General features: G+C 44.1%; 1 protein-coding gene across 1 annotated transcript in view; it reads left to right on the top strand.

Moving 5' to 3' along the window:
- The window catches only part of igdcc3 (immunoglobulin superfamily, DCC subclass, member 3), a 112864-nt gene extending 107427 nt beyond the window's left edge, over nt 1-5437 (top strand). Inside the window, exons 9-14 of the mRNA XM_021607201.3 lie at nt 1552-1716; nt 2131-2319; nt 2939-3043; nt 3373-3508; nt 3612-3837; nt 4205-5437. Coding sequence (XP_021462876.2) covers nt 1552-1716; nt 2131-2319; nt 2939-3043; nt 3373-3508; nt 3612-3837; nt 4205-4381 — 998 coding nt within the window. The 3' untranslated portion in view covers nt 4382-5437. The remainder of the gene's footprint in view (nt 1-1551; nt 1717-2130; nt 2320-2938; nt 3044-3372; nt 3509-3611; nt 3838-4204) is intronic.
- Nucleotides 5438-13253: the final 7816 nt, after the last annotated feature.

Raw genomic sequence — 13253 nt, 5'->3', positions numbered from 1 at the left:
GGTTATGGGTGAGGAACTTTGACTTAAGGGCCATAACGAACAGTAACCCCCTCTCTCTTCAAATTTAACAAGCACTCACCTAGAGCCACCCCCTCGATTCACTAAGCTCTGTTGTTCACAGTCACAGCCCCTAATACCAAATTATGCAATCCTGACAGTACACTGTAAAAAAAATCTAATAGTTTCAACTAATTATTATTAAGTAACTAGTTCCGCAGCCTTTTTTGTGTGTTTACAAAAATTCCGGGCCAGGTATTACCCCAAAAATATATATAATGAGTTGGCCCAAACTTACTGTAGCTCCACCTTGAGAAAATGAAGGCAAAGATTGAAGCAACTTAAAATGATGTGTTTGCTCAAATTGTCTCATATGTTCAATCAACTAAAAATTCTTATTTGGGCATCTTACCTATAAAAAAAAAACTGTTGATCTAGTTTCACACACAGTGCTTTCAATTTACATATTTGACAGTGTGCATTTTTACAGTAATTCATACCCAACATGTCCTCACCTGGGACTTGAACTCACGACCTCTTGGTTCATGGCAGTACAATTCTCCTGCCACACCACCATGTCTTTGTCAGTAGCAGAGTTCACCTCTATTGCTACACTTTGCACTTCAAAGTAAATCTCAGCTCTGTTAAAAGTACACTCAAGAAAAACAATTTTATTTATTATAGTGATTAAGTAGTAATATTAGGACATAGTAATATGCCAACTATTCAGAAAAGGTGTATAGTACCGGGGCCCCCTGTACATAGCTTCGTTATTCTTATTGTGTTACTTTTATTATAACTTTTTTATTTTAGCCTACTTGGTAAATATTTTCTTCTTCTTGAACTGCACTGTTGGTTAAGGGCTTTTAAGTAAGCATTTCACTGTAGTCTACACTTCTTGTAGTCGGCGCATGTGACTAATAAAGTTTGATTTGATTATCTGAGAATTGACACAGACATGGTGGTGTAGCAGGAAGCTTGGCATGCTGTGGAACATGAGGTTGTGAGTTCAAATCCCACTTGAGGACATGTTGAATAATGATTCATGTAATAATGTATCTCAAATATGTAAGTTGAAGAGCACTGTGTGGTTAACTAGTTTCACAGCCTCTTTTTAGTTAAGATGCTCAAATCATAATGTATAGCTGAATGAACATATGAGACAAGTTGAGCAAAAATGTACTGCATTTTTGCCTATGTATAAGCTGAAAGTAAAAGCCTAAGTGTTGTTGTTCATTAGTTTACTCCAATTAGGGGAGTGCTGGTAGGGTTAGGAAAATATATATATTTTTAATATATATTATTTATTTTTTTAAATATTTTTTCCATAAAAATATATGGGGGGATTGGAAATTATGCAGATAATTACGTTGATAGAAGCCACAATTTATCTGCAATATTAAAGCTGATCTACCCCTTACAAAAATAGTTACTGAGTAATAATTAGTTGAAACAACTCAATGTTTTACAGTGTACAGATAATAGTTAAATTTAACAATCTCGCTCTCTCTTTTTCTCTCTCTCTTTCTCCCTCCATGTCCATCCCTCTCTCAGACCCTGTGGAGATGGAGTACCAGGAAGCCGTCAGTAAGGTGACTCTACAGCAGGTCGTGGGTGATCTGGAGCCCTCCACCGGCTATACCTTCTATGTGAAGGCCTACACGTCCCGCGGAGCCAGCAAGCCCTCCGAGAGCGCCACCGAGAGCACACTGGGCGAAGGTGTGCCTTGCGAACGCACACACTTGCACAAACACAAATAGAGCACCCCCCCCCCACCCCACACACACACACACAGAAGCATATGCAAACAGCACACACAAAGACTTACACACACAGGCTTGCGCACACACACATAAACGCTCACTTAATTGGTGGTAATTACATGGACCAAAAAAGGTTTTTATGAGTTGTTTATTGTAAAGGTTCTGTAAAACACCTACAGGAGTCTGTAGTACTGTAGCCACATACCTGACTGAGATATACTGAGAAAGTACTAAAGACCTGTTTAATAGACTAAAACATGGTTGACTTAACAAGCCTGATGGCTTGTTTTTAATTTAATATATCGTGTAGTTTGTTTTTGTTATGTGGATGTTTAGTGGATTCTAACACCACTGTGTGTGTGTGTTTCAGTGCCAGCACCCCCGTCACTGTTCATTAAATTGGTGAACAGCAGTGTGGTGCAGGCCGTGTGGGAGCCATCCTCTAAGATGGGCCAACATGAGGGCTTCAGGCTGTACTACAGGAGGGTCCACACCCCCTTCTTCACCGGACCACTCACCTTCACCCGCAACGTCACCCAGTACAACATCACCCAGCTGGGTGAGACAGGGGGACATGGGCTGGGGGCTGGGGGCTGAGGGCTGGGGGCTGGGGGCTGAGGGCTGGGGGCTGGGGGCTGAGGGCTGGGGGCTGGGGGCTGAGGGCTGAGGGCTGGGGGCTGAGCGCTGGGGGCTGAGGGCTGAGGGCTGGGGGCTGAGGGCTGGGGGCTGAGGGCTGAGGGCTGGGGACTGGGGGCTGAGGGCTGAGGACTGGGGGCTGAGGGCTGGGGGCTGGGGGCTGGGGGCTGAGGGCTGGGGGCTGAGGGCTGGGGGCTGAGGGCTGAGGGCTGAGGGCTGGGGGCTGAGGACTGGGGGCTGAGGGCTGGGGGCTGGGGGCTGAGGGCTGAGGGCTGGGGACTGGGGGCTGAGGGCTGGGGGCTGAGGGCTGGGGGCTGAGGGCTGGGGGCTGAGGGCTGAGGGCTGGGGGCTGGGGGCTGAGGGCTGAGGGCTGGGGACTGGGGGCTGGGGAAAGATCCATGGAGATGTGTTGAAGGGATTGTTACACGGTCAATGTGTTTAAAGCCATGCCTTGAATGATTGTACATTAGAAGCCAACTCTATTCATGTGGCTATATGTCTCAACTGCTCTCTCTCTCTCTCTCTGTTCCTCCTCTCCTCAGATCCAACCCTGGTGTATGAGATTAAGGTTCTGGCCTTCAACCAACACGGAGACGGCAACGCCACCATGCGCTTCGTCTCACTGAAGGAGGCTGTGGAGAAATCAGGTGACTTCCTGCTGCACACGCACACAAACACTCACGCAGACCAGGGCTCACACGTCCTGTAATCTCTTCAGAGCAGCGTTGAAGAGGCCTCATGCAGGCTGCTGTGTGTGTTTACAGCTCTCCGTTTGACTGGATCACTCCATGCTGCCACAGCATTGGTAGTCTGGCTGGCAGCACTAGATTAGATTGTGGGTGTACTGTATGACAGCTCTGTGTTGTGGGCTTTGTTTCTCTGTGTGTATGTGTGTGTCACTGTGCTGCGTGGCATTGCTGTTGTCCTTACTGGGCTGTGTGTGTGTGTGTGTGTGTGTGTGTGTGTGTCTCTACAGTGTTGAACACCCCCTGTGACTGTGTGAAGGATGAACAGAGCAAGACCTCTACAGCCGGCATCATCATCGGCATCCATATAGGAGTCACCTGCATCGTTTTCTGCGTGCTCTTCCTCATGTTCAGCTACAGGGGGAGGTGAGTATTGGTGCAACGACAAGGAGACTATGTGTGTCTGTGTGGGCTTGATCCTGGCAGGGGGCCTGACGCTGGGTTTTGGTGGGAATTGTGTTCCTTCCAGGTTGATGACGTGTAAGACAGTGCAGGCCACCCCCCAGGTCGGGCGTAACATTTCCCTAGAATCGTCGTCCTCCTCCCAGGGGGCCCTGGCCTTAAACGGGGTGAGCAGGTCAGGCATGGAAGTGAACGGAAGCGTTGCTGGGAAGAGCAGGGGAGACAGTAACGAGCTGGAGAGACTCTTCTCAGGCCCGTCCCACTGTGGAGACCTAGCTGACAGTTCACGCATGGTGAGTAGAGGGCCTGACACCAAGTCAACTGAAATCAAGTCAAAAGAGTTCAATTTATCCAAGTCTAGAATGATGCAATGGGCTAGATATACGTTAGATTGGCCATTTTCTATATTACCATATTAAAGCTGGAATCGTTCATTGGTGAAACTGCCACGCTCGTTAACTATATTACAACAACAGCATAGTTACTGCAAACAACTAACACAGTTTTCCCCTCGTTGCACACGCAATAGAACAGCACTATTTGTACTGCAATTTTCACCTCGTCAACAGAACAACAGCAACGGCAGTGGGGCGGACGGTAGCGCTGTTTCCCCTACTACACATTCCATCTTTAACTACATTACTGTGTGTGTGTTTCCAGTTGGATCGATCCCTGGTGTCCTGTGCGCTGAACGAGACCCAGTTGTCCACTCTGCCGTTGGATGACTTCAGCCTTGTGGAGGAGGACAGAGAGACGCAGTTCCAGAGGCCTCCAGCAGAGGGCCGGGGGGCCAGTGACAGGGCTGTGGCCGGGGTCACCCAGCAGGACCAGACCTGATAGAAGCATGAAGGTCAAGTCTGTGACACGGTCACAGTGTCACCTCAGACTCGTATCACACTCAGGTCGACCGAAGTATTTCTTTTCATATTCGTTTTTCTTTGTGCAAAGAATTGTATTATTGGTAAGTTAAATAAGTCGCTTTCTGGAAAAGTTATAGGGTCTTGGACTCGTTCTTGGAGGTGTCCCCGGCCTAGGTTTTTGGTGCGCTTTTGTGATGGACGGCTAGGTTTTTACCTTCGGCAGGTGAATGATGTGTTCTTGTTTTTTTTTTTTACTTCCTTCATTTTCTGGTTGCCGGCAGCACACAGAATAGATGTCCAGAATGTCTTTGTTATACACTCATCATTTTATCTCAGAATCGAATATGTTTTTATTTCTCTACTATCTCACTAAATGGTATTAAGTTATTGGCCTTATTTCTACTTTTTCTTTCCATGTCAAAGACTGCTGCCTCCTCTTAGCCTAGCAAGGATTCCACAAACGCATCCAACGAAGACTAAGGCCTTCTTCCAGTGATTTCATATATTCTCTGTCTCAGGACTTTTATTTTCAGTGATATCGTTTTTTAATTTTTTTTATTAGTTCTCGGCCTTCATACAGGTTCTCTACTTTCTCTGTGAACCTTAGAATTCAACAAAAACCTACCTCAGCCGGAATGAATGTGACGTGGGAAACCTTTTGAATCCGTCTTTTCCCCTTGCGTTCAGTTACTTTTACATGTAGAGCGATCGGTTCGTAAAACACGAGAACAGGTGCCACGCTACCTCAGATGTCAAGAACCGTCGCTCTCCTGCTTGTCGAAAGCCGGAAAAAGGAGAGAGAGAAAAATCTAACGGAAAAGCACTTCAAGAAAACGCTGAAGTCCACGTTCTACCTCAAGATAACAATGTTGTAGTTGTTCTTTCTTTCATAATGAAACATGTACTTCTGTTGTGAGAGCTCCTGGCTTCCCTCCGTCGATGAATTGCTGTTTGTGGATATGTCAGTACCTCATGCAAGTTGACAGATGATATTGTTGTATGTATTCTACTTGTAAAGACATTTTTCAGCGTTTTCCATCGTGTTTGTCTGAGATATTTTGTCTTTGTTTTTATTTGAATCTTAGTTGCTTCTGTTGATTGAAAAGACTGTTAGCGATGCACTGCACAGCCACTAATCATTTCAGGACAGTTTTACTGCTATGTGAGAACTGCTGCAAATATTCCATTGGGCAGGTGAGGATTTAGTTACATTTACACTCGATTGAGACATACATTATATGTGTATTTATGAATGATTGCGTGACGGAACTGTATGTGTGCGCGCGTGCGTACTTGTCTGCCTGCCTGCCTGCGTGTGTGTTTTTGTGTGTGTGCGCTAGATACCGAGTGAATGTGATGTATTAAGAAAATGAAGCACAAATGTATCACAATGTCATTCTAGGCGTTGACAACCACAAATGTTAATGTATCTGATATGATACCAGGTAATTGGCTCTTTAATTGACAATAGAGTCGTTCTAATCTGATTTTTGGCCTGCCTGTCACTCACTCGAAGCTGTGGCACAGTGCACTCCTTTGTTATATTTAATCAGGGCTCAAATCAAATCAATTCCCTTCTGTCATAAAGGAATAGCCCAGACTTCTCGGGCCTGTCCATCCCAGATCCCTCACTCCATCCCTCCTCCACACTGACAAATGAAAGTGCTTCAGGAAAACCTTTATCACACTGCTGCATGTAAATCCAGAGGGAGATGGTTTAACAGGTGGACCACAGGTATTAACTCACAGGTCTGAGTTCAGTGTGCTCATGCTGTCATCTTCCTGAGCAAACACACAGTCAACTTGATGTTTTTAGACTTGGATCTGATCCAGGGTCAGATCTGGGACCACTGCTCCACCTGTTCCTCCAGAACCATGCTCTCTGGAGCTGGAGCTTCCCTGAGGCAGAGCCAACCTGAGCCAGGCCAGTACTCTTACGGTAGCCTGGGTTAGGGCCGCTGTCCGACGGACCCCCTGTCTTCTCCCTGGCTCTCTCTTCTGTAGAGATAGATCCCCTATGAACTCTATGCTCTCTACTGTGTCTCAGTCACGTAATGGCCTAAAGCAGTATTACTCTGGTACCTACCTCAACCCCGACACGACAGGCCTGCTCTCAGGTTGCTCCTTCTCACACTTCTATATGTGCATAAATATACACCACACACACACACACACAAACGTAATGACACACACACTCCTAGGGAAGGGAGGATGTCTTCAGGGCCTTGTGGTAGTGCATTTGTGTGACAGAAAAACAGTTGTTTTTGTCTTTATGCTTAGCTTTTGTGGATGTGAATGTATCACAATTGTTTTTATTACATTTTTGTTATATCAGAAGCTTTTACGTTTTTGTTTTTCCACTCAACCTTGAATGTCTTTGAACATGTGTCTGTTATGGACTAATAAAGGAGGACATCAAGCACTCACTGCAAACTGTAGTACAGCTACTCAGTATAAACTGTAGTACAGCTACTCACTGCAGAGACTGTAGTACAGCTACTCAGTATAAACTGTAGTACGGCTACTACTCTTTTACTCCCAGAACCCTCCTCACAGATGATCTGCAGCAACAGGTGTTTGTAAATACAGATAATGAACAGTTACCAGTTCTCACCCCTGATTTATTGCAAGGGGTTTCTGCAGTTATCATACTCAAATTGTGTCAATAAATGGAGTAACTCCATTAGAAATGAAATACTGTACCTTTCATATAAAACCTCTACTGTGAAGACACACACATATTCCTACCTTCCTAGGCTGCAGTCATCGATTGAATTGTAGTAATTTGTTGGTCCAATATGTTTGAGTTAGATCGTTTAGAGCAGCCAGTGCTCTCATCCCTTTGTAGTTGGCTGATTAGAGGAAGTGTGTGCAGCGCTTGGTCCATCCTAGATTTGATATGGTAACGACACTAGCCTGAAACGGACTGGTTAAATAAATGGGATGCCTGTGTTAAAGCCGGGCTGTGGAACTGTGTTTCTATTAGACTATCTATTGTACAGTTGTAATGCACATTACATTCCAGAGACGTGTGTCAGTGTGTGATCCTCCGGCAGAGGGTTTTTATTGTGCGATGCAGTAGAAGTCGTTGTTGTTAATGCTTTGCATTGTTGCCCGAAAACGTGGAACCAGAACTCACCTGCAGTAATTCTGTACTTTGTGTTTGTTTGTTTCTTCACCGTACGTTTCTTTTATTGTCTCGCGGGTCTTCATTTCTTGTATTGTTGTTGTACATATGATGGTAGATTTACATTGCAAGTCTTAGTACACCCTAACGATAGTTGTCAAACTAGCAGAAAGAAATGCCTCAATGTTACACGCGTGTATTTATGAACTGTTGATGTAATATTCTCTCTAGTGCTTCTTTAAAAGCGTAAAAGATGTTTGTGAGGAGGGGTCTCTCCAGAGAAACCAGAGGTACTTTTTCTTAATAATTTACGGTTCATTTCCGATGCTGGAAATTGCCCACATCTCATCCATGATTTGACAGATTTTAGTGCCATACAGTGCACAACTTATTTACCCTTCACCCAGAATGCCGAGCTGTAAAATGGGGCGTCATGTTTACATGATTGATACGATCATGATTCTCCCAGTGCTTTTACACTCCTATAGATCAATGTTAAGAGCTGCCCTCTGTGATCAACTGCTGAAGCTGTCTATTCTGACTTATTACCACTCCATTGGCTGGTGAGATGAGATTCTCCCACTATCTCTTCTCAGCCCTGCTTCTTCCTCTCGTGAGATTCCCATCCGCTGAGTTTGTTTCTCTGGACAAAGAGAGAGTGGGCTGACTGTGCTCAGGGAACGTCTATCTAATCCTTATGTTGTATTCGTCACAGCGGAACATGGACTGGGCGCTCCACTATGAGAGTCCATGTCATTTAGTACAATCTTCCTCTCACAGTGCTCTGACTGTGCCCTATTCAACCAGTTTAGGGGGAGGGACTGCCTTTTTTTGTTTATCAACTAGGCAAATAATCAAGGAGATTATCTCTCCACTTTCACACATACTGAGCAGATAATGGTAATCCTCCATGCATGAAGATGTATAGCCTCAGTGAGCCACGTATATAGGGATTCATGAATGAAGTTCACAACCGCTCTTCTTAGTACGGTTTTGTCTCCTTTTGTCTCTCTTCCTTGCCCCTCTCTGTAATGCCACCTCTCCCTACACACACACACCAGCGACACACACACATCTTTGTAAAGAAAGGAGTGTTTGTCAGAATTACCCCAGTGCCCCAGCTCTCCCCAGAGAGAATCAGGGGAGAGACATTAGCTGGTTTATCTCTGGCCACACAAGGCTATTGAGAACTGGAGAGTAAACACATCAAACTGGGAATCTGTAAAACAAACATTTTTTTCTGTGTGACAATAATGTTACCATTTCAGCTCTTTAAGCTTCTTCATGAAAGGGATTAAATGTTCAACCGTTTTCTCTGTTCTCTAACCCAGCCATGGAAGGCGAGTGGAAACTCTGAAACTACTGCTGGCCATGTTATTTTCCTCTTTTTTGTTTCTTTCTGTTTCTGCAGATGCTATACATGCTAATTAGGACTCCTGACAAGTTAGGAACTCTCTCAACTGGCAGTTGCTGACCAGTGGCCACAAAGGAAATAGTCAAGTATCTACCAAAACTAATATAGACACTTGCACAATCTTGTAGAAGTGATTGTTTGAATTTTAGATCAAGTTACTGTAGGAGTAGGTACTCACGGTATGCCACACTGGCCTGACATCTTAAAACAACGAAGGTAACCCTCTCCCCAAACTGGTTTGTGCCTGAGTTAGTATCTTAGTAAGAGTTGTTGCAACACGTCCGTGAAATATGGTGTGGTGTCGAAGCTACATGAGGTACAACTCCAAGTCTGTTGTAGAAACAGGAGAAAGCGAGCTACATATTGTAGGGACTTGGCGAAAACGATTACAGCGATATCTCATTGTTGACATGTCTGACGATGTAACCGACGAACAAGGCCTGTTGAGGGATTGGCCTTTGTGTCATGCTGTAACACCACACAGTTCAGATGTATTGATCTGTTAATATGTGCTGTATTGATGACTGTGGCACCAAATGACTATACTTTTGATTGTAAATTGATTACATTTCTGGTGCTATTATCTCTCAGATATTCTCCCCCCCCCAAAAAAAACTTGCTGACTGTACATGTCAGATAATGCTGATTTGAAGATTTTCAAATCATTTGAATTCTTGTCATTTAATGGTGAATTAATGGAATTGTAACTTAACGCATGTGTGAGATCAGTAGTATATTTGCACCTCTGTCGAGAAACACGTTAACTCCAATGTATTTCAGCATGGGCCACTGAGAGAAGTCGTTTTTTCAAACCATATCTTTCTCAGCTATTCGCAAATGTTGCTGTTTTAGCAGGCTGCTAAAGTGTTAGTTTGTCATTATTGGATTTGTGATGGTGACACTGTGACATTTAGCCATTGGAATAGGGCAAATATTGTCATCTCAACATGGTGCTATTGATGTTTCTATTCCACACCTTTGGTCTACATATTTGACAGTGTGTATTTGCTGCAACTCTTTCTACTCAGAAAGACATTGTTATGTATCACCTTGACTGCTTGTTGATCCTCTTCATATCGTCTTACCTGTTATTATCACTCACGTTGTCCTGTTTGATCCCTTTTCCACCACTACGAGATGTAATTGATTCACCGTCAAAAACCGTAAAATCCAGTTCATGGTCACTAAACCGTGGAGACAATAAAGCATGAACCTCTCCATACAAACGTTTTATCAGCATGTGTTCATGTTAAAGCTGTGCTTTAGAGAAGCATGCGCTTATGGAGATACACACAGAGTTTGCACAGCTTTAATCTACAGTACAGACCTGCGTTGTTACGGCATCAGCAGGGATACGAGAGCTGCTTGTATCTCCAGGTAAACTTGTGCCAACTTACTGTAGCTACAGTTGAGCTTACACAGGTGGTATTACTGTCATATTTGATCTCCTCTTACCCAGTTTGGTTGGCAATACTGACTGTATGCCTCCTCACAAACCTGTGGCATTCTCTCCACCAGGCACAGAAGCCTCCAGGCACATCGCACAGGGCAAGGGGAAAAGGCTTTCTCGTACAGTTATTATGCGTACGACTGTCAAAGTCATTGTTGCTACTGCTACTACCATGCCATTGGGTTATGGTATCGCTGCCAGGGTGCTAACCTAAACCAAATGTCAAATACAGTGCCCAGACAGTTTCTATAGCCTCACTGTACTTTTAATGGGGGCAAAGGCGCCTCGGTTTTTAGTGCTTGTGTTGGGTTTGATATAGGGACAGAGTGTGATGAGAATAGCCAGGCTATGGAGAAGGATCTAAGAGAGCACAAACCTGTACAGTATAGTATAATCAGCTGCATAATGTCTGTGGGGAGCTGTTCAGTCACATCTGTCTGTCTCTTTGTCTACCTGTGTGTCTGTCTGTCGGTCTATACGTCTATCCGTCTATATGTCTGTCTGTGTATCTGTCTGTCTGTGTCTGTCTGGCTATATGTCTGCTGTGGTCAGTGCCTCTGCCTGCCCAAGTGTCCCACAATCAAATTCAGGTCAATATGAAATGATTTTAAGAGATTTTAGATCATTTTTCCCATCAGGGATCACTTGTATGTGTCCACAAATGTGTGTTCTCTATGATACAGTATCTGTAGTTGGTCGTGATGGTTGGTCGTGATTCACATGTGTATACATATGAATAATACTGTATGTATGTGTATATGTGTATAAAGACAGACTAGATATTTTTTAGTGGTTTGTTTTAGAAGTCATTGTGCCACGCTGATTAAAAGCAAAAGACGACAACAACAATGTTAATAAACTAGCTCTAGTAATTAAAAGGACAGGTGTGAAGTGTTTCTTACTCTGCGTGTGGATGTGTGTGCATGGGCGTGTGGTTGTTTTGGCGACACAATTATCTTTGCATTTGTCTCACATATTATAATTAAGAAATTGACGGCCTTCATCAAAAGCACATTCACGCTCATGACACATCAGGTTAAATAAGGCATAGCAGAAAATGGAAACACAAGGTTAACCCTGTTCTGTTAATGCCTCACATTCTACCATGATGAACCCCATTCATGTCGTTGGTTTATAATACGCTCATTACCGTATGCAGATTGTGTCCTTGGTACTGCACAACATGCCATGTGCAGTGTTTACCACGTGAAGGCTGCAGGGGAAGTCTCGGACTATTGAACAACATAGTCAGACTTTAAGAAAGACTAGGAATCTAAATCAAACTCTCTCTGCATCTCGCTTATTTGGGCTGTAAATTATATTCTGAAGCCTGTTTCAATACTAGTTTCATCATCCAGTTCACTTGCTTAAATGTAAATCCTGGAGAGAAAACCAGCACCAAAACCTCTCTATCTAATTGAACACCTTCTTTACCCTCCACTCCTTAATCCTAATTGTAAATTCTAAATCGGAGCATATTGTTACCGTAATCCTAAACTTTTAGAATCCCTTACTTTACTAGCGAGGGGATATCCATCATTTATCCGGTTAAGCCATGGATGACGAGTAAAAAGTGTCGTTATTTACTTTGGTAAAACATGCACGTCTTCACCTGGCAGTAACTGTGTGTACTAGGGCTGGGAATCGCCAGGGAACTCACACTCCCATATTATCATGATACTTAGGTGGCGATACGGTATGTATTGCGATTCTCACGATTCTATATGTATTGTCCAAACGATACGATATATCGTCAAAAATAAGGTCCAGATATGTAACTACATCGATGTTTTTTCCCCCATCGCTAGTAGTGTGTACACTATATTAGTCTAAAGTGGTCTGCTATTTGTGTCTATGTACGTGTATGGGGCTTTCCCTGAGCCCCACAGTGCAGTCTCACACTGCCACGCTGTCCCAGTAATGACATTAACAGTCCTGTTTGTCAGTATGGGCTGGCTCAGTGGGCCCCCCTGGGTATAGTACAGTATGAAATGCATGTGAATGCCCCTGTAATCTGAGGCACCCTGACTCTGCCTCGCTCCCCGATGCATGAGATCAATAACAGCACTATGAATAACATTGATCTTAGTGCATTTGATTGTACGGCATTGTTTCAACTAGAGATATGAGGTATGAGAACTTGTCCATGCAGCACACACACACACACACACACACGTATACACACATTTACATACACACACACACACACACACACACACGTATACACACATTTACATACACACACACACACACACACACACACTCCTAGATGTGACTGTCATATATTTTGCAGTCACAGGAGGCTGGTGTCATCTTCATTGGGGAGGATGGGCTCGTTGTAATGGCTGGAGCGGAATTGGTGGAATGGTTTCAAATACATCAAACGCACGGCTTACATGTGTTTGATGCCATTCCATTCGCTCCGTTCCGGCCATTATTATGGTCATTCTCCCCTCAGCAGCCTCCTGTGATGTGTTGTGTATGTGTATCTGTGTGCGGTGTGTATGTGTGTATGTATCTGTGGCGTTTACATGTATCTGTGTGTTGTGTACATGTATGTGTGTATGAGAGTGTGTGTGAGAGTGTGAGAGAGAGTGTATGAGAGTGTGTGTGAGGGAGAGTGTGTGAGAGAGTGTATGAGAGTGTGCGTGAGAGAGAGTGTATGAGAGTGTGTGTGAGAGAGAGTGTGTGTGAGAGAGTGTGTGAGAGAGTGTATGAGAGAGTGTATGAGAGTGTGTGTGAGAGTGTGAGAGAGTGTGTATGAGAGTGTGTGTGAGAGAGAGTGTGTGAGAGAGAGTGTATGAGAGAGTGTGTGAGAGAGTGTGTGAGAGAGAGTGTGAGAGAGAGTGTATGAGAGT

This window comes from Oncorhynchus mykiss, chromosome 6 (assembly GCF_057628025.1).
Source record: "Oncorhynchus mykiss isolate SJ-2025 chromosome 6, ASM5762802v1, whole genome shotgun sequence".
NCBI lineage: Eukaryota > Metazoa > Chordata > Actinopteri > Salmoniformes > Salmonidae > Oncorhynchus > Oncorhynchus mykiss.
Note: the sequence above shows the minus strand (reverse complement) of the source record. Positions and strands in the feature narration are given on the sequence as shown.